Source organism: Amyelois transitella, chromosome 24 (assembly GCF_032362555.1).
Source record: "Amyelois transitella isolate CPQ chromosome 24, ilAmyTran1.1, whole genome shotgun sequence".
NCBI classification, from domain to species: Eukaryota; Metazoa; Arthropoda; class Insecta; order Lepidoptera; family Pyralidae; genus Amyelois; species Amyelois transitella.
The window spans coordinates 5,242,921-5,270,691 of NC_083527.1; the positions used below are offsets into that span (position 1 = coordinate 5,242,921).

General features: G+C 35.5%; 2 protein-coding genes across 2 annotated transcripts; one reads left to right on the forward strand and one right to left on the reverse strand.

Annotated features, from left to right (window-relative positions):
• Positions 1 to 249: 249 nt before the first annotated feature.
• Positions 250 to 27,373, reverse strand: LOC106135780 (sodium- and chloride-dependent transporter XTRP3A). The gene is made up of 12 exons (XM_060951162.1): positions 27,159 to 27,373; positions 21,976 to 22,703; positions 18,444 to 18,676; positions 16,874 to 17,104; positions 16,221 to 16,331; positions 14,661 to 14,902; positions 13,823 to 13,973; positions 12,564 to 12,765; positions 11,961 to 12,120; positions 11,445 to 11,607; positions 6,721 to 6,921; positions 250 to 4,739 (listed from the first exon to the last, which is right to left on the reverse strand). The coding sequence occupies exons 2-12, from the start codon at positions 22,235 to 22,237 to the stop codon at positions 4,581 to 4,583; spliced, it is 2,115 nt and encodes a 704-aa protein (XP_060807145.1). The 5' UTR covers positions 22,238 to 22,703; positions 27,159 to 27,373; the 3' UTR covers positions 250 to 4,580.
• Positions 7,836 to 11,102, forward strand: LOC106135781 (acylcarnitine hydrolase). The gene is made up of 3 exons (XM_013336159.2): positions 7,836 to 8,073; positions 9,178 to 10,406; positions 10,766 to 11,102. The coding sequence occupies exons 1-3, from the start codon at positions 7,900 to 7,902 to the stop codon at positions 10,959 to 10,961; spliced, it is 1,599 nt and encodes a 532-aa protein (XP_013191613.2). The 5' UTR covers positions 7,836 to 7,899; the 3' UTR covers positions 10,962 to 11,102.
• Positions 27,374 to 27,771: the final 398 nt, after the last annotated feature.

The following is a 27,771-nucleotide window of genomic DNA, read 5'->3' on the forward strand; positions in this document are numbered from 1 at the left end:
CCTATTCTTTTTTTCTATTGGTGCCGGGAACCACATGGCACCATTTACTATTATACGAACGGCAGCGGTACTTTTACTAGCGGTAATTTAATAAAAGAAAAGTTTCTCTGATTGGTCTGGGTCTTGGATGTTTATCCATCTAAGTGTCTCGTAACACAAGTTTCGAACTAACTTCGATGCTAACTCAATCTATACCCTTACTCGAAGGTAATAAAACTCCGTATTAGTAGCAAGATTTTATTTGCATTTCGTAATTTTCCACCGTCTCATGTGACGAGTCGTTTGTCTACAACTAAGGTGGGATGTCATCCCGAAGCTAACAATACAATTAGCTCTTACTTGAGCGTTTTTTTATTCTAATCGTACGCTATCCCTTCCTATTTTCACATACATTCAGTCCGTTATGAATTGCACCGTGATGATATTGTTAACATAGATTACGTCAAATTTAACTTTGCTTATACAAACAAAAAGAATAATGGTGACCATATAATATTATTATAAAATAATCTCCCCGTATACCAAATTTCATTAAAATCTGTCCAGCAGATTTTATGTGAAAGAGTAACAAACACAAAATGGACCAAATGTTGTTCTGCTTCTCGATTAAGTAATATGAAAATAAATGAATGTGGACACAGCTGTTTTTTTAGATTTTGTAGAAAACTTTCAAATGAAAACGGCCTGTTTGTATGTAAAAATATATAAGGTGGAGTGTTCACTGAAAAAAAATGCAATATTATACTTTTATTACGTATATTACATTTAATCAGTGACCATACGCAGAACATACGCAAAGTTAAAAATGTTCATCATAGTGAAAACATCAGATTGATAAATACAAAGAAATCAAGATAGACTTAATCTTATATGATTAGTATATTAACGCCACTGATTTTTTAAAAGTATTAATAATAGTTATTATTTAATAAGAACAATTAAGAACATATTTTTTTAACGGAATATATCGTCATGGCGTAAGTCTCAGTTGAGATGTCACCATTTTGTAAAGAATATATAAAGGCCGGAACACACCAAACGCAGGTCAAAAACAGCGCAGTTTGATAGCAGGCCCGAACAAAGTTGTATTAATGCTCGCATCATTAATGGTTTTTATGTAATTTTACTTTTTATTTGTCATTCTTTTGTAGGTATTCATAGAAAACCAGCGTTGTTGTTGCGTTGTTGTATCATGTACGACGTCATATGCTGAGTTTTGGTGCTAGCATGTTTAATTTTTTTTTATTATTATTAAAGAGCGTGCCACATAAATGTTTTTTCTTTCTTTCTAATACAAGAAGTTCTTTAAACTGCGTAACGAAGCAGAGCAGTATGAGCGCGGGCCCGCTTTTTAATTTGATGTGACGTGTTTGATGACTTTCTAGTATCACAACTTGGTGCTTTCAAACTTTATTGCTTCTGATCTGCTATTGGTATGTTCGGAACTTTAGTTAATTATTCTATTACAGTTCTTACGATTAAATGTATACAACCCCAACAAAATGTTATGCCGTATTCAAATGAAAATTTTACATGGTTTCCAATTAATTTCAAATTAAATAAATTTTGCTGAAGAACATCATAAACCCAACCAACTGTTTAATCATAATCACGTTGATATATTTGTGTGTAGCAATAGTAAATAATGATAACTAATATAAATTTTTTCATTATTTAAATTTAATGTGTCCTTAATTGTACTTATTTAACATCAAAATAGACTAGCAGTCACTAAACCTACATTTGGAATTGATTCGAATAACTTTGAAAGTCTATAAACTTTATTAAACTATCCAACTAAACAATCCCTTCGTAACATTCATTATTTGTAATTTAATTAACTTTCTGAATGCACTCACTATTTATCCAATAGATAATTTTCTTTTTTTGTTATTTTACAATCTGGCCCTTTTATTGCATGTCCCAATTTGTATGACATTAAAACAAGGTATTTTCTATCTTATCAATGACACATGATAAATTTTTATATTTATTGTATTGTTAATCGTTTATCAATTTTCTTTTCTTTAGTAATTTAAAGTCAGAAAGTTAACTAATTACTACAAAGCTAGCTCCATCTCTTTGAGAAATTCGCGTTTCCTAATAGGTATATTTTGTTCCTAGGTCTTAAACATTTACTTAAACGCAATTAAAAATGTCTGTGACTAATTATGGCACGCATACTTTCGATAGTGACTTGATGTTTTATAAATACATTAAAATATATATTCAGTTTAAGGCTGGAACATATTATAACAAATTAAAGACAAATTAGTGAAACAGTGAGCAATTGAAAACTACCCTAACCCATTTTACACAAATAAGTATTTGGTCAATATTTATGGATAAAACAACGTCATATCCTAAACAATAAAACTTAAAATTTCTTTTTTGCTATTACATTTGAAATTAAACTTCTTTCACTATTTACTTTTGTAATGGAAAAATCAAATTGTATGTCAAATAATATAAATATATAGTCACAAGACATCTTTAAGCCAAGATGTGCGTTCTACGCGTGTTCTTTATTACCTAAACTACACTATTTAGCATCGTTGCGATCCATAACTAATGCCAGAATATCAACATTTCATATCCTACTGAACACGAGACCAATCAGCGCATTAAGTACACAATTCATTTGTCAGCTCATTTCATTAGACATGATTTCAAAGACACAAAAAATAAATATTACATGTAGTCAAGAAATAATTCTAAACGAATTATAACGATACTTATATATTATCAGCAAAATGTTACAACGGTGTTATTAACACCAATATTCTGAATTTTATAGATCTGTCGAAAATATTTGTCTTCGTAATTTACATTTATCTTAATAAGAACATATTAGAGAATACTGTTTTAAAATTTTATACTTTTAATTTTACACTGCATTCCATTATTGTTTAAAATTTTGTTGTTACAACAGTTGTAGGTAAGATAAGCAACGCAGATTTTATAAAGATTATTGTTTATAATCATCTTTGTCTTTACTCAGACTATATCTTTTTAGTCCACATTAAACCATGTTGATTTCACCTTACAAAGTTTATTTTTAGAAAGCATTACGCTGTGTTTGTACTCTATTTGTACATAATAATACATAATAAAAACAAATTTAACTCAAAAATAAACACACCTAACACCCCAGAATATTCCGAATATCTTTTTGAATAAGCATGCTATATGTCACATAATAACAACACAACTCCCTAAATTTTATTAGTTTAATTTTTGTAGTCTATCTAATGAAATTTTGGTGTAAAATTATTAATTACTTTGACAAATTATACCATAAGTTATTAGACTATATAATATAATCTTTCTATTTAGCCGTCAAGGATGCTTAAGAGACCGGATAATGTGGACAGAAATGACGGAAAGCAGATACCGGGAGCCCAAAAATACGATTTTTGGAATCCCGGGCTTTATTATGACCAAACGTCAATAATAAAAATCCATACTGTTAAATAACTTTTAAACTTTAGTCTTATATTTAGTGAGTTATGTTATAAGGTGACCTAAATAATGTGTTGTAAGCACTTATACTTAAACTATTAATTTGGTGATGATTCGATATCGAAGTTAGATACTACAGAATAGAGTAAAGCTAAGTCATGCACTCTTGTTTGGAACACGACTCACCGATATATCATTTAAAGAAGAAATGTAATAGATAATACATATTACCTACAAAATGTTACATGGAAAGATTAAGTTGTTCTTAATGCTGTTGTTCGCTTGCAACAGCATTACTTGTTGCTCGCTTGCTCGCGCTAAAAACAACAAATAATGCTGTTATATTTTTTATACTAAGAGACATAAAAAATAAGAAATAATCGTTGTAAAATCTTAAAGAAAGGAAGGTTTATACAAAATAAAAAAAATACCATCGGTAGTAGTATCAAAACACAGAGTGCAGTTCATTAAATTTCAACAACTTACCAAAGTGATCAACAACTTATCTCTACCTACCCTCATTGTTCTCAACTTGGCCGATATAACTATACAAGTTTAAATTATTAATTAAAGAAAGTAACTGAAACGTATGTACGAAAGACCAAAGTCGGTGTTATTTCTATCGAAGGACCACAAAATTTATGTACTTGCTAATCCCATTAACTTAAAATTTTAATCTAAATAAGACTAAATAATAAGATTTAATTTTAATCTAAAACAGACTATTTTAAAAATTTTGATCTTTTTACTGCATAGATACTCGTATAATACAATTCCTGAGCTATTCAATCCTGAGATATTAAGACTTTGTCAATAAAATATTTTTTCTTGGTTATACCAAGATTTTTGCCTTACATAGTTGTAAATTTGCTTATATAGTTTATCTGCACTGTAGACCCTTATACATACATTTAATTCCACCATTATTCCTTGTCTCGGCAGACTATCTAAAATAATACAAAGAACAAGCTATATCTAGCTCATGTTAGTCACTACACTAATTGCAAAGATAAGAACCGCCAGATTCTGAAAATCGAACATGTTTCAAACGTAAAAGTCAAAATATTCGATGTTCAAAAACACTGAAACATGGCGCTGTAGATCTCATCGTATGTGGATCATTCGACGACGTCCATCTTGAATGTGGAAGATTTGTAGCCGACCTTCATAGCCAGTCGACCTGTGCCGGTGTTGAGGAGTTCATCATCATCACTGCTGCTCGAGACTTCGTAGCGGCCGGACGTACGCACCTCCCCATCTTCCGAATCTGATGATGACTGTAAAGGAGGTAAAATTTATCTTTCAACCTTTATATTTTTCGAATACCTATATACTTTTCGAATCAAAGCCGAACATGTGCATACATAAAACATTAAAAAAACAAAATTGGACAGAAGACTGCAATCAATATTATATAATACTATAATACTTAGATAAATTATATTAAACCAAACCGTTATATAAGTCAACGTGCTGAAATAAACTTCTTTGAAATCTACTACTAGTAGGGAATATTTAATGTTTCGCTGATGCTATTCGCACAACCTAGGCAACTATAAAACATTAAAAAAAGAAACAAAATCTGCGTAAAATATGTGTACTAAGCCTATTTTAATACATGAAAAAATACATGCAAGTATGAAAGAAAGAGCATGCGATAGTATGAGCGAGCGAGACAAACATTTATTTCTTCGGGCGGCTGCGAGCGATGCTTGCCGGCGGACGCTTGCTCGGTCTCTCGTCACTGCTGTCCAGACCCTAAATGGTGGAAGACATAAGTGATTAGGCAAAAAGGGACCTCAAAGGGAAATTATGTATTTACTAGACGAAAATAAAACAGAAATACCACAAGAGAAACCTACCTTTAGGTCAAATTTTGCGTAACCACTAGTTTTACGTACAAGGCCAGGTTAGAAAATATTTATATTCGTTAACTGGGTCAAGCTGTAAAACATTAAATAGTCGAATTCTGTCAGATCAGACCTATAATTGTTTTTTTTACCAGGTAAGGCCAATTTGTATTATAATGTAAATCAAAATAGTTTCTACATGTCCACGTCCACTAACCCCAATCTTTGGTATCCATATTAATACTATAAATTGCGTTTTCACGGCTAAACCAGAGAACAGATTTTGAGGATGTTTTTTTTTAATATACATATATTAATTATAGGAGGCCAAACACAGGTTACTTCTTTACAGAAATTCCCATGAGAATGGCAGAAACAGGAATTTTAGCCGGGAGCAAAATCTAATTATTTAATAAAATACCCGTCCATAGCCAGTATTTTTGAAACAATATGTTTGAGAAACCCTGACAACTAGAGGTCCTTACATCAAAATCTCCGATGGTGAATTTGGTGCCGGCCGCCTCGGCGACGAGCTGCGCAGGCGCAGGCGGCGCGTTCTCCGGCGATATCACCTGGTCGACGCCAGTTATATACAATAGCTGATTACTATCTAGATGGGTTATATTATATAGGCGATTTGATCCTTGACATATATACATAGTTCTATCTTCTCTTTTTTATTTAATAATTTTAGTTTGATATCATCAAGTTCCTCATTTAGTAATTATTAATATTGAATTTAACTCACTTTTTTGTCACTTAAATGACATAAAAGTGAGATATTTGCATGGATTTTAAAAACTTTCATTTTCTTAACTACACTGGTTTATTTGCTGGTGCATAATAAAGAACATGTCGAACTAGTTTCCGATTAATTTCTTATCAAGGATCAAGTCTGCCAATCGGTTATTAGCGAAGAACACGGTTAGCACAGACTGTTAGCACAATGAAGATAAAAGTTATCTACATTTAATACATCGTCTAGCAATGGAATAAGTAGACTAAGGATTTCTGCGAGGGTGATTACTGGCTTTGAATATTACAAGGAAAAATTAAAATTGTTCCCGTTAGAAATTCAAGCCTTCAAAGGGCGTAAATAAATCCGAAGCACTTCTGTAAATTTCTTTTGTTTTTAATTCACCTAAACGTGCTTTTGTAAATATATATTTTTTTTTTTAAATGTAAAACCAATCATGTTCCATTATTTCAAATTTATTAAAGCCTTTATAGTTTTAATAAATTCGATACATTATGTTTGAAAAATAAAATTGTTTCACGTTCTAAATTTAAATTTTCTTAACAGCCAGTTATGATCAACCCAAAATACTCTTTGGAATTTCAGACACCCACGCAGGTCCCATACCTATCTAAGAGTTAGTAACAAAAAAAACATTAGAAAAAATCATACGTCTTGGTCGCTCATCATCTCCTTGGTAGACACAGTGGTTTCGATCCTCCTAATGGAGCCCTGGTGGATGTCCACGTCGAAGGCCAGGCATTGGAACCTCCTTAGAAGGAGAACCACCGGTATCGGCAGTACTCCAGCCAGGATCATGATCAGAGCGATGACCAGGACCCAGTCCGGGTACTGCTTCTTCACGGTGTGGCCCTGTAAAATAGGATGTGTTTTTATTGAAACAATTAGCTTTTAAACATACTTACGTCTTAAGTTTTCCCTCACAGGGTAGACAGGGCCGACAGACTGAAAGCCACGTTCAACTGTATGGCTTAATTTAGAAATTTTGATTTAAATAGATAGGTTGGTTACTCAGCCAGTTTTATATAGCCATAGACTTTCCTTTGCAATCCACCTGTACAGGAAGAAAACCCACTGGCACACACTATATTTTTCTGTTTATCTCATTTCTTTGCACGAGATGTGCGCCTTTTCCTTTTTTCGCTATTTACCTACGACATGAGTAAAAGATGGTAGTGATCCTATTCTTAAGTGCTGGAAACCATACGGCACTTGATAGTGATATCGTTTTTATATATAGAAACTTTTAATTTATTATATTTTGTTTGTTTGGATAAATTACACAGATTGGGTTAGCCTTGAAGTACCTAAGTTCGAGACTTGTGTTTTGAGATACCAATTCAACAATAGTATTCTATAGATAAAAGTATTCTAATATATACTTATATGCATAGTAAAATATACAAGAACCCGGGGCAAATCAGAAAATATACGTTTCAAATCATGCCCTGGCCGGAATTCCAACCCGGGACCTTCGGTATCATAGACAAGCGCATTACCGCTTCGCCAGAGGCCGTCAAAAGAAGTTATAAGGTTGATATGTTATCTAAGAAATATTTAATCAATCAGAAAGTTGTAAATGTCAATAAGCAGGTACTAATGGCATACTTTTGCTAAAACAATGAATTTGAGTCATACAGCGATAAAACATACTATTTTCCTCAAAGGGGGAGGAACCCAGACAATGATGATGTCACACAAAACAGGTATAAGTATAAAAAGAACTGTTTCATCATTTTAGTATTGAAGTAAACAAAACGCAAAATAGTCGCTACGTTATCTGTGGTTCATATATTTTTTTTTCTGTAAATAAAAAAAAATAGATTAAAAATGAAGGAATGTTTACGCTGGTTTGTTATCGTTTTGGCGGGAAATAGTGTTTTTTGTGACAGTGAAAATGTAGTGATGACGAAAAGAGGTCTGGTACAGGGCCAAAGTGAAGATGGTTATTCAACGTTTTTAGGAGTACCTTATGCTTTGGTGGACGAAAATAACCCCTTTGGAGTAAGTTAAGATGCACAGTTAAACATCGCCATAAACTCGTAAATCCCAGTGCCAACTAGTTTTATAAATGCGAAAGTATGTTTATTTGTTCGTCTGTTATCTTTTCAAGCTGTATCTATTGAATCAATCTTTTATTGGCGTAAGTAGGTATATAATAACTAAGAGTGGAGAAGGAGATAGGGTACTTTTCATCATCACATTGGATTAGCGTAAAACCTGTACTCATTTGTAGGCGGCGCTAAATTCGCGCAGGTGAAGTTGCAGGTAAACGCTATATAAAACAAAAACTTCTACGCTTCTTCCTCCTGGTGTTAAGTTCTGGTTACATTCTCACATCTTTACAGGAGAACGAGTCTTTGATCATGAATCCTGAATTAAGTTAGGTTTTCACACGAAGCGGCTCCCAGGTGACCTCTGCAACCTTTGCCATGATCTGATCAACATGATCATGAAGTTGCCTGAATCTGTGGGTTTTACTCACGGTGTTTGTCCTCGTTGTAAGAAAAACCGTCTTTTTCATAAAAAAATTATCTTTAACTGCTTTGAATCATGAACAGAAAATTTTCGATCAACTTTCAAGCTCATAAATTCTTCAAATATCCTACCATATAGTTATGGTTGTTTTAATCTGTGACAACAGAAATCTATTTATGAAATGTCACGTATTCGCTGCGCGTGCGCATTGATTGACAATCACTGATATACAGTCGTGATAACTTATCCATAGATTTATTAAACTACTTACTTATGACATTGACTTATCTGTAAAGCAGATGTGAATGCTATAGTGTGAAGAATAACAGACGACATTCATATTCAGATTGTTTACAATTATACTAAAAGCAGAAAGCAATAAATTGTATTTGATATGTTAACTTTATTCATAGATTTATTAAAAGTTATACGAAAGTTAAAAGTATTTTAAGGTCTTGTAAATAAATAAATAAAAAAATATAAATATAAAGTATTAAATGTAGGCGATGTGCTAGCAACCTTTCACTATTGTATATAACTATATAATATAAGTATTAATTCAAAAGTTATCATACTCCATGATAAATTCAGTCAAACATTTTAATACCTACATGTTTTCTACTTTTTCAGAAATCTTTACACTATCCTGATTTCAAGACGCCTTTCAACGCTTCAGATCCTAATGTGAAGTGCCCTCAAGTTATATTTAGCGAAGGTGGGACTATCCAGTGCTTGACCCTAAATGTCTACGTGCCAAAATCTGCTGCCACCAACAAAGTGCCAGTTTTCGTTTGGTTTTATGGTGGAGGATTCGTTTTCGGCAATGCGGGGTTGTACGATGGAAAACTATTAGTAAAACATGATATTATTGTTGTAGCTGTTAATTATAGATTAGGTCCATATGGTTTCTTCTGCCTTGATGACCCTAAAGTACCAGGCAATCAAGGACTGAAAGACCAAGCAGAAGCTTTAAGATGGATTAAAGAAAATATAGATGCATTCGGAGGCAACAGTGAAGAAATAACGATTGCAGGAGAAAGCTATGGTGGGGGATCCGTCGATTTGCATTTGTTTTCAAAATACGAAACTCTATTCAATAAAGCTATAGTGCAAAGTGGTGGAGCTGAAGTTAGAAGAATGTTTGTAAAGCCAGAGTACAAAGCTGCTATCAAATTAGCTAAATACCTTGGAAAAGATACAAGAAAAAATAAAGACGCTCTGAAGTTTTTGAGTACGGTAGATCCTCTTAAAGTTATGAGAGCGGCAGCTAATATGAGTATGATTTTGACTGTTTGCAAAGAAAAGAAATATGATGGCGTTCAAAATTTCATAACCGAAGACCAATTCCACCTCAAAAATCCAGAAAGAATCAGTAAGACAGCTATTCTAATAGGATACAACAGTAAAGAGACCTTTGATACATTTGCTAACAAATCTGACGAAGTCTATGCAAATGCAAGCACATTTATTTACGATAACTTTAAAGAAACTTTCGATATGAAAGAAGATGAGTTGGTTAAGCTAACCAAGATTGTGAATTCGTTTTATTTAGGTGGTAAATCTTTTAATAGCGATGCTATGTTAGAACTCATAGATATGACGGCAGATTTCATTCTAAATCGTGCTGCAGAGAGTTCAGTGACTAGATATATTGATCAAGGTGCACCAAAAGTGTACAAATATGTGTTCTCGTATGTCGGAGGTAGTCCTTATAAAAATATACCGGGTGTCGGAGCGTATCATACCGAGGAACTGCAGTATCTGTTCGACTCATTTAATGCCGGAAAAGAGCTGAATGATGAACAGAAATTAATAAGAGACAGGATGACTACGATGTGGAGTAATTTTGTAAAATACGAGTAAGTGTAAAGATCTATTTTTTACCTATGATATGACTGTAAGAGTGCTGTGTGTCCAAAAAAAAGGACAGTATGTTTGTAAGAGAATGTTGTTTATAATGTAGAAGATACGCATCATTATCCCGTACAACTTGCCGTGGCCTTTTCTAGGTTGTAGGCGCTGTTTATCTGATAAAGACATGTACGTAAGTAGCTAATAATGCAGAAATTACAAAACCCTCATGAAAATTTACGAAAACTTTCTTCGTCACAAGTCTAAATAAACGTATAAAATATATATTCAGTATAAGTGTTACAATTTCTATCGCACTGACTCTCACTACCTCTCTTTTAATTAATAATATTGTTCTTCATTACAGGAACCCCACACCCAAGCCCACAGAGCTACTACCAGTGCCTTGGGTTCCGATCACCGAAGGTTCCAGACCCTACATGAACATAGACGTCAATATGACAATGATGGACCATGTGTACCACGACAGGGTAGCGTTCTGGGACCTCTTGTGGAATTCTTATTGGAGGAAGTCAAGAGTGATCTCCAAGAAATGCCACTAATTTGACTTCACATGAGGAAAATTTCCGTCCTCAGCGGATGCTTAGGTCATCTCGACAATCTGTAAGATCTTTTGATATTTCTTCTATTCTTTGATAGAAGAAAAACTGACGATGATTTTTAATTATTGCATGTATATTTACAAATAGAGAAAATATGATACGTACGGTTTGTTAACTTATTTTTGAAAACCATTCTATTGAATTTGAAACAGATTTATTTTGCTCGCATATTTTGTTATAAGATAACATTAACAGAACACCGAAAAAGATATATTTTTAAGGAGACAACGTGCGTTTGAGCAAGTAAAGGAAATTCTCATAGCACATTTCTGAAAATTTGACAAAATTACCTGTTACTGGCTAACAAAATTTGCATTCCGAATGAACTTTTTATACTGCACAAGTTGGTTAGAAAGTTCGGGTGTTTCATAAACATTTGCTTCTAAACGACATAAAATTAAAAAAAGACAAAATTCTCCTTACCTCATCAGCGTTCCAAGCGCTATACTCCGGCGGGGAGATAAGCATGGACACGACCGATGATATCAGGATACCGGTCACGATGAAGGGCCCCACGTAACGCCAGGTCACCTGCCAATAGATCCCGGGCCTGTAGCCGGTCATCTCGTAGATGTCGTTGGTGAATCTGGTGGTAAAAATAATATATCTAATAAGTACATATATAAATAATCTCTCCCGGAGAGGTAAGCAGACACTAGGTCTTTCCACTTGCCACGATCTTACGCTTCATCCACATTCATAAGTCTCTTCGTGCAAGCTCGTCGACTTCGGGTACTCTTGACCTGACCTTTTGCCAGGACGTCTCTGATTTGTCGTATACTTAAAATTAAAAATCTTATTTTAATTTTAAAAATATACATCCATGGCAAGAAAATAATGATGGCGGCAGCATCTTTGCTATCATATAGGTAGGTCTTTCTCTTTCAAACCACTAAAAACCAAGATTTTTTGTACAAAGTTCAAATAAAAGAGATTTACCTCTCGTGGCCGTAGATGTAAATAACAGAGACCATCTCCAACAAAGCGACGACGACGAGGCCGATGGTGCCGGCGAAAGAGTCGAACATCTTCAGCCAGTACTCGCCCGCGCCCGTTGTGAAGATCAGGCCCACGAAGAAACAGAAGGTGCACACCACGCCTTAAAGCAAGATGATTAAGAATTAAGAATTGTCATCACCATAGGATTAATTTAACTACTGAACAAGAACAGATGGTGCCGTGTAGTACTCAGTATTGAACGAATTTACTTTGTGGACCAATATCACTTTTCTGTGGGTGTCTCAAGAGGCGATTAAGGGTTAGTTACCGGAACAGTAACTGAACCTAGTGCAACAATAATTTCAAGGAATACCAGGAAAATACCGCCGCAGTGGTCAGACGCAGAGCGCCTAAAATTTGCGGCAGAATTTGCCCTTATTAATCGTTTTAATGGGACAGTTTTTATTATTTTAAAATTTGGTATAAGCATATATCTACCAAATTTGAATATAACCCCACTAAAATTGGCTATTTAAGACTCAGCAGACTCTGCAGACTGCCAAAAAGCTACAAAAGGCATGACATCTACATAAGACAACTCACCAGTGATAGTAGGCTTGCTCAATCTCTTAAAGAAATCGATATCAAATATGGTGCACAGCATCCCCTCCATGATCCCAATCTGACTGCCCAGACCCAGAGACAGCAGCATGAGGAAGAATGTGACGGACCAGAACGGCGCAGGAGTCAGTTTGAGGATGGCTTGCGTGAACACTATGAACGCTAAACCGGTGCCTTCTGCCGCCTGGGAAGATACATCATCTTGTTTTAAGACAGATCATAGCCTCGATAAAAAAGGCACGTACAGCTGGTTACGATGAAATTGAGATTTAAATATTTATAGGTATCTAAACCTTCGCCTAACAAATCTTTAGACCTGTTCCTTGATTAACAGCCTGCGGACAGGGAAGCATGTAGCACACATTATATTGTTTTTTTTGATACCAAACCAGCATGGAAGTCGCCAGACAGAGTCACCTTTAAGCGACTAAGAGAATGAGTTATTTTTTAAGACATAATTGAAAAGGGATGGAATTGTCCAATTCAAAAGTATCGGGAAACAAACTGCAGCAATTCTCATCGCCCGTGTAGTTATAATACCTGTAATTATGTTGTGTAAATGCCGGCAACAATTTTTGGTCATCGCGAATGCCATGACCTCAGACTGAGAATTAGGCAATGAAATGTTCACTTTATCATTGCAGTTCTAAGAATAAAAGTTGAGTTCTTCATTTTATGTTATTTTGTTAATTTCACGTAAATGGTCTTTCGACCGGATCTGAATCAGTCACCTAATGTATTTTTATCATTTATGCCAAATTTTAGCAAATTATGTGAAATTGGTGTATGCTGTGCTTAGGTAAGCTAAGTCAGTGACCTTTTTTTTATTAAGACGGATTCATTAAAGCTATTAGCTCCTAAACTTTAACTTTACAAGAACTAAAGAAAATGGCGCCGGGACATATTCATTCCCGGGACCTTAGGATAGGACCTCTCCATCTTTCGGATAGATATCGTAAGAATCGTCTGGTGCAAGGTTTCAAGCTAATCTGGTATCCAAGTAAAAACAAAGCGTCAGCTTTTTCCTTCAATACGCTAACTGTTAAACATAAATCAAGAGAAAGATTGACTTGAAATTCTTTTAGGCGATGAGCTAGCAACCTGTCACTATTATAATCTCATTTCTATCATTAAGCCCTGCTAATTCCATCATTCCATCGAGTCGAATATCGCATTTCAGTCTTTTCGGGTCTTTTGGCTCTGTCATCGCGTAAAGACAATGATGTAGGAGGAACATTCACCTCTTCCAGTTGCCTTCCAATGGTGCACTCTGTCAGGTTCAGGGCTGCAGTGATCGAGGAGTTCAGTTTGGGGAACTCCTCGCGGTAGTAGTCGTGGGTGGAGTTGAGGAGGAAGCCGTCCACGTGGTGCAAAGCAAGGATCTTGATTTGCCTGTGGAGGGAGAGTAAGATTGAGGAGTTTGTTTCAATGTTAGTAATGGTAACTAGTACATACATATGATCACGTCTATATCCCTAGCGGGGTAGACAGAGCCACCAGTCTTGAAAAGACTGATAGGCCACGCTCAACTGTTTGGCTTAGTGATAGAATTGAGATTCAAATAGTGACAGGTTGCTAGCCCATCGCCTAAAAGAGGAATCCCAAGTTAATAAGCCTACCCCTTAGTCGCCTTTTACGACATCCGTGGGAAAGAGATGGAGTGGTCCTATTCTTTTTTGTAATGGTGCCGGGAACCACACGGCACTGGTAACTAGCATGGAACAAAAAACGAATAACTCATGAATCGGACTCACGTTGTTGTGCAATTCTCGGTCACGGTAAAAGCCTTGAAACCCGAAATGCTGAAGATGACCACAGAGGCGTAGATAGAAGTGCGATCTTCTAATGGAAGTCGCAAAAGGCGACTAAGGGATAGGCTTATAAACTTGGGATTCTTCATTTAGACGATAGCTAGTAAAGCAACCTGTCACTATACATATACTATAAAAGTCGAACAGCTGACTGGCCTTTCAGTTTTTCAAGACTCATAGCTCTACCCCGCAAGGGATATAGACGTGACTAATGTATGTATGTACAAGAAGTGTGGTATAACTTTTAAAACGAAATTAAAATACTCACTTCGTAATGCAATTCTCCGTCATGGTAAAGGCCTTGAACCCTAAAATGCTGAAGATGACCACAGAGGCGTATATGGCCGTGAGGGCGTTGCAGACAGATACCAACAAAACGTCGCGTACGCAGTTGTTGTTGGGGGGGTTGTAGGAGCCGAACGCTATGAGGGATCCGAAGGCCAGGCCGAAGGAGTAGAACACCTGTGTGGCCGCGTCTAGCCACACGGTGGGTTGGAGTAGTTTCTCCAGCTGAAAGAGTGATTAATGTAGGACTGTTGACGAATATTTCTATAAAAAAAAAAAATTTTTACAAGAACTATAATATGATACTATTTTAAAAATTTAAATTTTCTGTATTTTTGCATGCCATGACTGGTTAAATGCGCGAAATGTATGTATAATATGCTTTGTAACACCTATAATTGTACCGCATTTATAGCAAATAAAGTATTTGTATTTAGTGAGAATGCGACACGAAGTTTTAAATTAAATAATATCAAATAAAATACTAATTGACTGCCTTGTAATTCCAGACACCAATATAAAAATATAGGACCACTCCATCTCTTTCCCATGGATGTCGTAAAAGTCGACTAAGGGATAGGCTTATAAAATTGCGATCCTTTTTTTGGCGATGGGCTAGCAACCTGTCACTATTTGGATCTCAATTCCATCATTAAGCCGAGCAGCTGAACGTGGCCATTCAGTCTTTTCGGGGCTATTGGCTCTGTCTACCCCGTAAGAGTTATAGACGTGACTATATGTATGTATGTAGCCTAACAGCTGAACGTGACCTATCAGTCTTTTCGGGATTGCTGGATCTGTCTACCCCGCAAAGGATATAGACGTCATTATATGAATGAATGAATTGACTGACATAACAACGCACAGCCCAAACTGCTGGGTCTTGGATTCCTGCGGGAACGAAAATTAATGGGATCTTTCATATCAAGTTTTGAGCCGCGGGTTAATCGCCCGCATTAATTAATTATCATACATACGAGTAGAGAGAACATTTTAAGAGCATACAAGATCGATAAAGTCAAAGGTATATTAAATTTAATTGCATTATCACGAAACGCTAATAAGCACTTGGGATGGGACTTATTTAAGCGATTTTAAATATTAAATTCCATCATTACGACATCAAGATGAATGAGGCCCCTCATTCTTTTCGAGACTGTCGGCTCTGTCTACGCAGTGACGTAATAAATATTTATACTTATCAAAACCGTTGTTATTGGAATAAAACTAGATCTGTCTCCTTTAAACGATCAATCAAAAGACAGTTAAAGTATACATACATATAATCACGTATATATATCCCTTGCAGGTTAGACAGAGTTAGACAGACAGAAAAGGCCACGTTCAGTTGTTTGGCTTAATTAGAGAATTGAGATTCAAATAGTGACAGCTTGCTAGCCTGCCACCTAAAAGAAGAATCCCAAGTTTACAACCTATCCCTTAGTCGCCTTTTACGACATCCATGGTTAAGAGATGGAGTGGTCCTATTCTTTTTCTAATGGTGCCGGGAACCACACGGCACGGCATAAATAAAGAATTTTACCTTAGGTTTGTACATGTGCATGATACCATCAGCAGAACCAGGTAATGTGATGCCGCGGACGAAGAAGATGGTGAGTACGGCGTAAGGGAACAGAGATGTGAAGTATACCACCTTGAAACGAAAGATATTATGAAGAGCAACGAATAAGAGAGGAACAAATGAAGTAAACCATTGTGAAAGATCACTTTATAGATACACACACACACACTTTATATTAAAGAATTTTTAGATAGTATGTAATAATAAAGTATAATATAAGTAATATAATAATAAAGTAATAATTACAATTAGACAACATGAATTGTTATTATATACTGGACATTCCCTAACATAATTTTATTTAGTACATATTCGCATGCTGTATAATATGGCAAAACATGCGAACTTTTTTATTTTGTAACAACCGATGTTTTGAAAAATTATTTTGTGTTGAATAAACCATTTATCGAGGAAGGCTTTAGGCTATATACCTAACATCACGCTGCAACTATTAGGAGCGAAGAAATAATGGAAAATGTGAAAAAAACGGATCATCCTTGAGGGCTTCAATGATGCCCAAAATAACAATTCCACGCGGACGAAGTCGCGGGCACAGCTAGTGTCATATAAAATTATATAGATTCCAAATGGTGAATCAATCCATCAGATCTCACCTTTCCGCTGCTCTGTATGCCCTTCATCACGATGAAGAACACGATGATCCAAGCCAGCAGTAGATACAGCACGATCCACCACCTGGGGACCCCGGGCTCCTCGATACTAGGCGACGCGTCCAGCGCCTCCCTGTACCAGAAGTAGACGGTGGCAGTCGCCTTGGTGCATTCAGATTCGGCGGTTCCATTGTCTTGGGGGCAGTGGGCCCAGGGCAAATGGTCTGCTGTCAACTGGAGAAAAAGAAATTATCGTTGTAAATCAATAACTTTATTTGCGCAGCAAGAAGTAAAGTAATACAAAAGAGAATTGCCGTACACAATCTCGCAGTGTGAGAATGTGTATCTAAAAGAGAACCGAATCTACAAGTTTTTATGAAATTGTGCTGTCAATTGTTACGCTTCAGGTTATGAAATGCCTTCAGGAAGTGAAATGTGTATAATTTTTTACAAACAAATATATTAGTGCCGTGTGGTTCCCGGCACTAATAATAAAAGAATAGGACCACTCCATCTCTTTCCCATGGATGTCGTAAAAGGCGACCAGGTGATAGGAATATAATAAATCCCATCATGCCCTGGCCGGGATTCGAACCCGGGACCTCCGGTGTCACAGATAAGCGCACTACCGCTGCGCCACAGGGGCCGTACAAAAATATGATGCTTATACAAATTATAGCAGTATTACTTACCCCACCTAAATTAGGTAGGATATAAAGACAAATCGATGACTATAAATAAATATATACGGGACAAATTACACAGATTGAGTTAGCCTCGAAGTAAGTTCGAGACTTGTGTTACGAGATACTAACTCAATGAAACTATATTTTTATAATATAGGTATGTAAAATCTGAGTGTTTATCGTCTTATATCGTCAATTTCAATTGGTTTCTGGGTAACGGTTTAGTCCGTAGTGTCTTGAACGATTTTAAATTCAGTGCTCCAAGTATTTTTAAAGCTCTAACACAAACATGAATGGCAACGTTATTGAACGGTTAAGTAAGTAATTATTTTTTTTCTGACATTATCTTGCTAATTTTTATAAATTATCGATAACAGACTGCTCTCCTGGCATCGTACCACTTCAATATCATCATACCTCACAAAAATAGGCCTTTTGTTGTTTTTAAAAACCTATATTTATGACTTGGAAGCTTGCCAAAGTGCCCATTATTCTTTAATACGGCGTCAGCAATTATTTTTATGGAAGGTCGGATGGGCGCGGAAATTATTTCAATATTACTTAGGTACTTTAAGGAAGGCTTTGAACAATAGAATAGAATAAAATAGATTTATTTTCAAAATTGGATCCAAGATATCACTTATTGACGTCACATCACTTAAATCTAATTATAACTACTACCGCTCTCAAAGCGCAACAACAAACTGAATATGCAAAAGAAAAATGCTTCAGTGTAGTTTGTTCCGCCGCTTCTTCTACACATGCGCTTTGGAAGCGGTAGTAGTTATAATTAGATTTAAGTTATGTGACGTCAATAAGTGATACCTTGTATCCAATTTTGAAAATAAATCTATTCTATTCTATTCTATTCTAAATCTTCCACTCACCCTGATGCTGTTAAAAAGGTAGAAGAACACCCAAGTGATGATCACATTGTAGTACAAGGCTACAAAAAGGGTGACTATGCAGCTGGAGATGCCGATGCCACCCAGCCAAGGGTGGATGGTGTTCCACACGCCCAAGGAGCCGAGCCTCATCTTCTGACCGATGGCCATCTCGATGAGGAACAGGGGAACGCCTTCCAGGATCAACATGATGATGAACGGGATCAGGAAGGCGCCTGTGAGTACAAGCATAAAAAAATTATAACATAATCTACACTAATATTATAAAGAGGAAAACTTTGTTTGTTTGGTTGTAATGAATAGGCTCAAAAACTACTAGACCGATTTTAAAAATTCTTTCACCATTCGAAAGCTACATTATCCACGAGTAACATAGACTATATTTTATTTTGGAAAAAAATAGGGTTCCGTAATATATTTGGATTTTTCGGACACAAACTGAAAAAAATCAACCAAAAAGTTCCTTATTTTGCGTACGCTGGCTAAACTACAAAAGATAGAACCATAAAATGTTTTAATTCACTGTAGATCTTATAAATATCTACAAAAAAGTCCGCGACACACTATACCTATCTATGTGGAGTAAGGCACAACAACCACATTTTTATTTAAAAATCTTGAATTTTTTTGGTCTACATTTAAACGCGTTTTTTTTACTCATGCTATTAATCCTTATCAAAATAAATAATTTCATCAATAAGTACAGTTTATGTAGATAATATTTGGTCTTTGAATGATTAAAATTGGACGTTTGGTTTTGAAGTTGTGGTGAAATTAAAATATTACGATTTCTGCTGCACGGCCCGGGACTGCAGGCAGAAGTGACACTTTTGCCGGGAGCAAGACTTAGCCGCTTTGCGGGCGGTCCTTTAGTTAGTTCTAATAGAGATATATTTAGTATCGGCTGTGCATCCGTGCGAAGCCGGGGCGGGTCGCTAGTAACTTATATACGGAAACCTGCACATTCAGGCAACTGGAAAGGTTGCGGGTGTCAGATGGGAGTCGCTTCGTGTTAAAACCTGACGCGCATTATCCAGGATTCATGGTCAAAGGCGTACCCCGGGCTCCACCCTAAAGAGGTGAGAACAGGAAGAATAAGTTATCCTATACTTACGCTAAGATAATGAACAACATATTTTGTTTAACGTAAAAGTTATTCTTAATCTATTTCTCCCTAGATAAGAAATAGTATTATTCTTTTACTAAAACCAAATTTTGATGGAAAAAATCTTATTTAGAAACTTCTTCCTAAATTTGGTTTCAAAGGAATCTCTTTATCTTAATTGCTCATGGTCTTAGCGTTAGTCTCGGTCACATCATCACCTCTTTGGAGAGGACCCATAACCACGATCCTGAACCCCCATAGTACGGCACGCGTGACGCTGTTTATCGCGCGATAAATTCAAAATATATTTATTTTTTTAACAAAATGGTACATAATCTTATTGTGGTTTTATACTAAACTATATCTGTCCCATTTCACGTCATAATAACAAGCGAAACAGCGATAGCATTTCGCTCGATATAAACCATGCTGTCTTGGATAAGTCAGGTCAGTCACGACTCCCGTCCGACCTCAACTTATAATCTTTCTTTCTCCCTCAGAATAAAAATACAGCACTCTTTTCTGATGACAGTCACTAATTCTGACCCCCATAGAAACTGCGCCCAAAGAAATCGAAATTTATTTTCGTAGCACGCCCTACGAGGTGCGTAGTACACCTCGTAGGTCGTCTACGATTTGTATACTCGTAGCTCCAAAATCAATCATTTGTTGCCGACTAAAAATAGCCGAATGCTATACCTTTTAATACAATTACCTTTACAAATTGGATTAGTTTACATAGATATAGAACACGCCTAGACTTTAGAATAGGACCGCTTTATCTATTTTTTATTGTATGCCGTAAAAGGCGACCAAGGGTGTATACATTTTAGGTTGACGATAATTGTGGTACAAGCTATTTGTTTTAAAGTAAATGTCCGTTCGTTTGACCTCAATCTGCCTGATGGTAAACTTGACGCAAGCTCAAATAAATATTATCTTCCCTAAAAATCTCATAAGTTGTACATTTCGGATAACAGTCTTGGTTGAATGCCATGCGATACGATGATGATGACGTATGACGCCGTCAAAATGACGAATGATGTAGGGCCCATCGGAGGGGTTTTAATGGGTAGGCTGGTACACTCGATGCCAGGAGTCCCACACTGACCCAGGTGACCTGGGACAGTGTGGAAGACCTGGGAGGCGGACCATAAAAAGAATATCCCATTTCTCACAAAAAAATGGTATATAATATGTAATGGTATGGAGTGGGAAGTCCTAGACGAACATATATTGATCAAATTAAGGATGTCCTGACAAAGGGTGGATGAAGTATGCAGAGATCGTGGCAAGTGGAAAGATGTAGTCTCTGCCTACACCTCCGGGAAAAAGGCGTGATTTTATGTATGTATGTAAAAGAAGCGGTGGCAGTGTTTCCTTTGATCGACTTTTACAATTTGCACGGGAAGAGAACCAGCTGGCGCACACGCACAGCATGTTTTTTCTTCGTTTCAAGACCAGCATGGAAATAAAGTGGAATCGGTAACTATTAAATGTCTTAATTATTATACTATTTAATCTCTTTCACTTTAACCTTACCGATAAGATTTAGCAAAAAATATAAATATAAAAGATGGGTAATTAACGTTTATCGAACGTGTTTAAATCGCTAATTGCTTCTTATCGTTCACTTTTATACCGTATCCTCTATTTAAAGGTAAAATAAAACTATATAATGAAGTGTGTACATATATAAATTTAAGCTATTGGTTTATCAGTTTAACAGCTGAACGTGACCTATCAGTCTTTTGAAAAGATGTAGAATGTATGAATGCTATATTGGTTTAAAATATTTGAATTTTTGGCAAACTGGTGTATTTTTCATCATTTGCCACATACAATCTGGCATAATAAAAAATAACTCTAATCGCATAAAATTCGCGCGTAAGCTGAGAAATTTCAAATCTGGAAGACTGGCTACGTGGGTGGTACGAAATTTAAAAATTAAAGGTCATCGTAGCGTGCTTCGGCGTAGCGGCGCGGTCGATACCGTCCTTATCCAATCATATTTGGCAATGTGCAATTCTAGACCTTATCCTACATAGTTATATAATCGTTCAGAAACACGATCATAACATTCAGACAGAGATATAACTTAGACAATTATCCTAGGTTTATAAGCAATCTTAGTTATTTAACTATTTCATACAGAGTAATTTGCATTTTTTAAATAAGTAGGTATATGACAGTCTAGTCAGTATTACAGACATGTCATTAATTCAGCATTTGTTTGGCACTGATTAAGAATAAATTTAAGACAATTAAAATCTTTATCTAGAAACATCTAGAATAATTTGTATGTTTATTAACTTGCCCAATTTCATCTTACTACGACACAAAATAAAATTGTCATGAAGTTACTACAAGATAATTATAGTCAACCATAGACAAAGTATCAAAACTCACCTCCGCCATTTTGTTGACACAGATACGGGAACCGCCAAATGTTTCCCAGACCCACAGAATATCCGATAATGGACAAGAAGAACTGAAGTTTTCCTGACCACGCCGCTCGGTCTTCGCCGGGATCAGGCCTCTGAAGGGACCCCCTAGATCCTTGTAATACTATGGTGACACCATGGGGCCTTTCTGACCCATCCGCGCGAGTGTTCAAAGGCGCCAACTCATGCCCATTCCTAGGCCCAATAGGCTCCGCTTTCGCCGCCATATTTGCTTCTCTATTCGGAATTTAAAAAGGCAATCCTTTTGACGTTTCACTGTTTAAATTGGAAACTATTTACTGGCTAAGATGTCTACTTAAAATTATTCCTTTTATTGTCTATTAAGTCAAAGAAATTTCAATTTTACCAGATTTTTCGAATGATAACAGTTACCTATAAATATGTTCATAATATTTTATACTATGTTTGGTGTATTTCGTAGTCATACGTGAAATACCGTATTGCGTCTTTCTTGACGAACTCTACCACTTTAAAATAGGTAGTGGTTCTTTGAAGTAATTTTTGGCGTAATTTTACTGAATCTCTGAAGACGTAGGGAGCGTCTCTGTGCATATGAGTGGTTTTATTCTACTTTGACTAGGCAAATGACATTTTCTTGTAATAATTTTTTGTTTGGAAACTAATTTGTCCTTAATTTAGATTTAACGGAGCGTTTCATTGTGGTGTATGCTTCTGAAACAAAAAAAATATTTATTAATGGCATGAAATATAATTGCAGGAAATGAATCTAAGCTTGGAGTCGCAGAAATGGAGTCTTTATTAAAGAGCGCTCATTCAGAGCGAAGTCTACTGAAAGCAGCTTCATTTCGTTATTACATGTTAAGAAAAAACTTTATTGTCTTTTTTGTATTGTTTAAAGAGAAGTTAAGCTAAATAACCGTTCAAGCCAAAGATAAGAAATGTTTATATATATATTTTTGCAAAAAAGGTCGAAAACAGGGCGTGCTTCGGTCACACTAAAAGTGCTTGTGTCGGGCGTTTTGTATATAAGATTCTACTATAAGAAAGTAAATGGCAGTTATGTATTGTTACGTGATAATTCTCAAATCTGTAAGACACGTAAATAGCGGATATAAAGTTATATAATTGCGATACACGTATAAAACAACCTATTATTTATACCGAAAGAGAACACAAAATTGTGCCGTGCGGTTCTCGGCACCAATAAAAAAAAAAGAATAGAATTGGCTAGCAACCTGTCACTAATTGGATCTCAATTCTATCATTAAGCCAAACAGCTGAACGTAGCCTATCAGTATTTTCAAGATTGTTGGCTCTGTCTACCCCGTAAGGGATATAGACGTAATTATATGTATGTATGTATGTAAAAAGGATATATAAAAGTAAAAGACGTAGGGAGCTTCTCTGTGCATATGAGTGGTTTTATTCTACTTTGACTAGGCAAATGACATTTTCTTGAAATTATTTGTAAAGGAAAATCGGGTTAAGGAATACACGATATCACTGAAATATAATTTTACTACAAGTTTAATAGAAAATTTCTGGCAAATAACCAAAAAAAGCTTCGCATTGCGGGCACGTTGCCAAAATTGTGCGGTTGTATGGATATCTGGTGCATACCAATGCAAGTTGCACCCGCGCTAAGTAATTGATGCACTTTTTGTAATAATTTATTCTGTGTTTCAGTCGACATACATACCTACATTTAAATATCCCTTGCGGTATAGACGCAGCCAACAGTCTTGAAAATTCTGATAGACCACGTTCAGCTGTTTGGCTTAGTAATTCAAATAGTGACAGGTTACTAGCCTTAGTAGTTTTATCTATGTTATATATTACTAGCCTCTGAGCCACTACATAAAACTGTCCTATTTGTCATAGGTTCTCTATCACGTATTTACACAGGCTAAGTCGGACGGCCCCTTAATAATTGAAAATAAATATTGTTTCATAGTTCCAAAAGCCGTTCTAGGTTCTTGGAAGAATGTCATCTAGAAGCGGTAACTTGGGTTCTTGTTTCTTTTGTGATACTTAGTATTCATCCATGATCGTTATATCTACGAAATACTTAAGTAAATACAATACAAAAACTCTGTATTACGGCAAATTCACAATCATTTATTAAAAACGTAGCAGCAAATTTTGTATACAATATCATGAACCTACATATTTTTGTACCTGTCACTATTTCAATCATACAGCTGAACGTGGCGTTTTAGTCTTTTCGAGGTTGCGGCGCTGTCTACCCCGTAAGGGATAAAGACGCGATTAAATGTTTGTAACGAGATAACTTTCCAAACATTGGTCTGTTGATTTGTTCAAAAACTTTTTGTTGTAGGTAGATATGTACTTAAGAATTACATAGAGTCATATAAACTCGGTGAAATATACCTACGTTACTAATTTCAAACGCCTACCTAACCTCTTCATTAAATCATAATGACGACGTGCGAACTCTTTCTTCTTCCCATTCAAATTTAGAATTACATTCAAACCGTGTTCAGGGGTACCAACTGCGAAGCGTTGAATCAGCCCCTTTCTCCGAAAATAGGTCAAGGCCACCAGACCCCTAGCAGGATTGAAGAAATATATATTTTACAGAAGTGTAGTTAAATCATTCGACTTTTGACACTATCGCTGCTATTCCACCCGTGTTGCATCAAATTCCGTAAAACAATGTTTTTGCGTAAAAATGTTACAGACACACATTCACCCAGCCTTATAAACTTTGCATTTATAATATTAGTAGTTAGATTTAGTGCAACATTTGTACCCTGTTTATTTTTGATTTAGGGTAAACTGAATGGCCCTGTAGGAAGGGGGATTTTGTAAGGACGAAGAGGCTCTTCGAATATCGCTGAGGCCAAGGTAGGTAATTGAGATTGGATTATACTGATGTACGCTTTTCTTAAATTATTACAGGGTCTAACAAAACATACAGTCGAATTGAGAACCTTTATATATGTACTTTAAATACCTCAAAGGAAAGTATATATAGATACTATACGTAGGTATATTAATAGATATATCTATACATATGTACATGTATTGATTATTATCAATACATATACTCGTTACATACTTTAGACACGACGGTCGCGTTAAACGAAAAATCCTGTCAATCCATATCCCACCGGGAATTTCGTAAAACTTTTAGACAAACATGTAGACATGTAGACCCCGCAATGGATACAACCGTGATTGTATGTATGTAATTGTGTAACGTCAAATCTCTTAAAACTAGCGGTTTACACTTTGCGTTGTCTGTCTGTTAGTCACTCACGAACGGAAGAGTTTTATAAATATATGTATATAAATTTATAAACTTATTATTTTCAAGTTTTATAAATACATAAACTCCTTGCACCAAAACAAAACTAAAACAGAAAAAAAAAATACACAGGTTACGAGGTTCACAGACGGACTTATCGCTAAAGCAATCTCTTCCAGTCAACCTTAGGGTGGGTATAGATTTGTTTTCGCGAAGTTTCTACGAGTCTTGGCTAGAACTACTTAAACTAGATATGAATACAATGATTCTCACATCTAAAATTACCTCCCATCGATCTAGATGGCCCACTGACCTGAGCGGGCAATGGCTTCTTTTATATCGATATTATTGTTCTTGTATCGATAGGTATCAATGTTTACGATTATGGACCGTAAATGTGGGTTTTGTTCGGAAAGTTACTATATTAATGTTGACCCCCGATAAGAATGAGGGATGTTATAGACCATTTCTTTAAGTACTGTAATTTAATAAAGGTAAATAGTCCTGAAATGACTTTTAATAAAAAATAATACTACCTACATTAACAATACATTAGTTTCAATACTAACCGATGCTCTTACGATGACGGAAAAAATCTTGAGGAAACCTGCACATTCAGGAATTTGGATGTGTAATCATGATCGATCCAATACGGGTTAGGTTTACCTACAAAGGTTGCGGAGGTCAGATGGGATTTGCTTCGTGTAAAAACCTGACTCACCCAATCCAGGATCCATGGTCAAAGGCATACCAGGCTCTTCTCTAGACTGGTGAGGATGCAACCGGGACTAAAGCCAGGAGGGAGATGAAGAAAATAATTTTAAATGTATTTTTCAACAATAGACAGTAGGTACCTTTATTTCCTTTTTTATTTCGGTACTGACCCAGGAAATGGGCTACAAGTATCTTCACATGTAGGTAGGTGAATACGGGTATAGACTGTTTGCGGCACAAAAATATTGTCTAAATCCAGATATTTTTTTTATATCTGTGATGACAGTTTATACCTATGTTTATTTGCCATCTTATTTCACTACGTTAGCCTCAGCATCCATTACTCAATATAAACATGCAAAGGTGATGATATACCTACATTACGTTATCACTAGGTAATATGCGCTTAATTTATAATTTATCTTAATATTGCAAATTAATATATCAACAATTTACATTCGAACATGGGTTGGACAATTTATAAATATTTATTTGTTTAGGAACAAAGAAAATTAATTTAAAAATTGGCTTTTCTCATTTTTGATAATTTTTAAGAGAAAAAACAGTTGAGTTCCTGAATTAAGACTACGAGAAAACAGGCAAATGGAGACCTAAATAGTAAAGTCATTTCCTACCTGGCTTTGGTTGTAGTGTAATAATATGTTTGTTAATTTATACACAATTCGTGCGTGCTTATTTTCATTAAAATTTTGCTCACCAACTATACGTGTTAATTAATAAAAATATATAAACAGAGTCACGTGGCTCCATACACGTGTAGCAGTTCAGGAATAGAGTCCTGACCTTCCTTCATGCTTTTCACAGCGCATCCCTTCACCCCCGATCCGCGCATAATCAATAAAATACCTAGGAACAAGTGAAATAACCTCTTTGATTTTACCTGTGCCAGAAAACGTGATATAACCTTTTTTAAAATACATTTCAAATTAAAAAGTTAATTTATAAACTTATCAGAGAACATCAAAGGTTTTTAAAAGAAGTCAATTAAAAATAAGTTATGCTTCCAGACACATAATAAAAAATATATATTTTTTTACAATATACATAATCATAAATTTTATTCAACCCATAGGTGAATTTAAATTCCGGCTTTTTATGCCCCCAACTAATTAGAAGCGTATTTAGAAAAAAAATATCAATTAAGATGTATGTATACTTACATAATACTTTTCTTTGATCCGTTAACATTAAAAATTTAATTTTAGTTCTTAACGCTAAGTAGCACTGGCCATATACAGCTTAATATTTTATTTATCACGATTAAATTCAAATTCGGAATCGCGAACGCGGGGTGCGATCATCCGCGAATGCTGTGCTGCACTGACTGCCGACATCGACAATTTTTAGGGAAGGACGATGTTTTGTTGAGATATCGATAAATAATTTAATTCCACCATTGCTTCTGTACCTCACTGAACTAAAATCACATAATTTTAAATTGAAACAAAGTCTATGCAACCTTGATACTTATACTTACTGATTTTCCATGATACGGAAATTAAACAGTCTTCCATCAACTTCGCACAGCATTGTTTGAGATCATACGAGATAAGGGTTTCATATTGCGCTTTCTTATCAAATTAATCACATGATTACCTAATGGTTAATTGACGTCAAAAGGGCAAGGGCTTAGATAATTTTTGACGGACAACTAAAAAAAAACAAGTAACTACGACAAATCCATACAACATCTTTAATATATAAGTAACCTTATATATTAAAATATATAAGGTGTACAACTAAAAACCTTTTTATTAATATTAAAGACATCAC

Coding starts and splice junctions, on each gene's coding strand:
- LOC106135781 (XM_013336159.2), top strand. CDS start 7,900: ATGAAGGAATGTTTACGCTGGTTTGTTATCGTTTTGGCGGGAAATAGT. Junction 8,074..9,177: donor ACGAAAATAACCCCTTTGGA/GTAAGTTAAGAT, acceptor CTACTTTTTCAG/AAATCTTTACACTATCCTGA. Junction 10,407..10,765: donor AGTAATTTTGTAAAATACGA/GTAAGTGTAAAG, acceptor TCTTCATTACAG/GAACCCCACACCCAAGCCCA.
- LOC106135780 (XM_060951162.1), bottom strand. CDS start 22,237: ATGGCGGCGAAAGCGGAGCCTATTGGGCCTAGGAATGGGCATGAGTTG. Junction 18,677..21,975: donor GTGTCAACAAAATGGCGGAG/GTGAGTTTTGAT, acceptor TTGTACTCACAG/GCGCCTTCCTGATCCCGTTC. Junction 6,922..11,444: donor GCGCTTGGAACGCTGATGAG/GTAAGGAGAATT, acceptor CCTATTTTACAG/GGCCACACCGTGAAGAAGCA.